At 58.6% G+C, this 927-nt stretch overlaps 2 protein-coding genes across 2 annotated transcripts in view; one reads left to right on the top strand and one right to left on the bottom strand.

Annotated features, from left to right (window-relative positions):
- si:dkey-6i22.5 (polyamine-modulated factor 1) overlaps nucleotides 1-470 on the bottom strand; it is a 5,228-nt gene extending 4,758 nt beyond the window's left edge. Inside the window, exon 1 of the mRNA XM_048620314.1 lies at nucleotides 191-470. Within this exon, the coding sequence (XP_048476271.1) occupies nucleotides 191-426 (236 nt within the window). The 5' untranslated portion in view covers nucleotides 427-470. The remainder of the gene's footprint in view (nucleotides 1-190) is intronic.
- Nucleotides 471-484: 14 nt separating this feature from the next.
- The window catches only part of si:ch211-57n23.4 (immunoglobulin superfamily DCC subclass member 3), a 35,252-nt gene continuing 34,809 nt past the window's right edge, over nucleotides 485-927 (top strand). Inside the window, exon 1 of the mRNA XM_048620315.1 lies at nucleotides 485-644. Coding sequence (XP_048476272.1) covers nucleotides 485-644 — 160 coding nt within the window. The remainder of the gene's footprint in view (nucleotides 645-927) is intronic.

The raw sequence follows: 927 nt of genomic DNA on the forward strand, positions 1-927 counted from the left end.
CCCTTTAAGGGGCAGTCCCAGCGCAATGGGGGGGATCCCTTAGAGGGGCAGTCCATGCGCAGTAGTGGGGGGAATCCCTTAAAGGGGCAGTCCTAGTGCAATAGGGGAGGGATCTCTTAAAGGGGCAGTCTATGCGCAGTAGAGGAGGGGTGAGTGTCTATGAAAGGTGCAGCCCTGTTGTCTGTGTTACCTGGCGGTTTCTAGAAGCTTCTCTACTGTGGTATCTATCGCCGCCTTGAAGAGTGTCAGTCTCTTAGAGTCCGAGGCCGGAGTGTCCACCCCGGATCCGGATGAAGTGTCTGGGCCCGCAGACGGCGGTGTCTCCACGGCAGCCTCCCCTTCCCCCTCAGCAGGGGCAGACTCCTCTTTCTCTTGCCCTCCCTCGGGGGAGGCACTTACCCCGCTCCCGCTCGTCTCGAGCTCCATTCTTCCCGCCAAAGCCCCCACCCGCGCGCTTCAAACCTGACTGGTCAACGGCGCCGACATGTTCTTTACCGATTGGGCCAGCGCTCTGTCCATCAGGTGTCGACCGCCCCGCCTCCGCATTGATTGGACTCTGACGCCCGTCCGTCCGTCACCACCTACAAATCAAGAGAAGCGACGCGGGAATTGCACCCGGTTGTTTGTCTTGACTCCCGTCATTGGTCGGCCTTCGTGAACCTGCCTCCCGGCGTCGTTGATTGCGAGGATCGCCGTACATCCGTGACATGATTGGCCAAACGGTCACACAATGCAGACCTCCCCCCCACCACCCATAACCCGTTGAGCCAATGACAACTGAGACTTGGTAGGCGGCCCTTCAGCCCATTCTGTCTATCCTGGCTTCCTGAGCAGCTCTCGTCTCAACCAGCCCATTATTTCTGTTTAAATAACCATCCTTTGCCCTCAGTTGAGGCTGCCTCCACCACAATTCCAGGCAGTACACTC

The sequence above is a fragment of the Rhincodon typus genome, chromosome 46 (assembly GCF_021869965.1).
Source record: "Rhincodon typus isolate 14 chromosome 46, sRhiTyp1.1, whole genome shotgun sequence".
NCBI classification, from domain to species: domain Eukaryota; kingdom Metazoa; phylum Chordata; class Chondrichthyes; order Orectolobiformes; family Rhincodontidae; genus Rhincodon; species Rhincodon typus.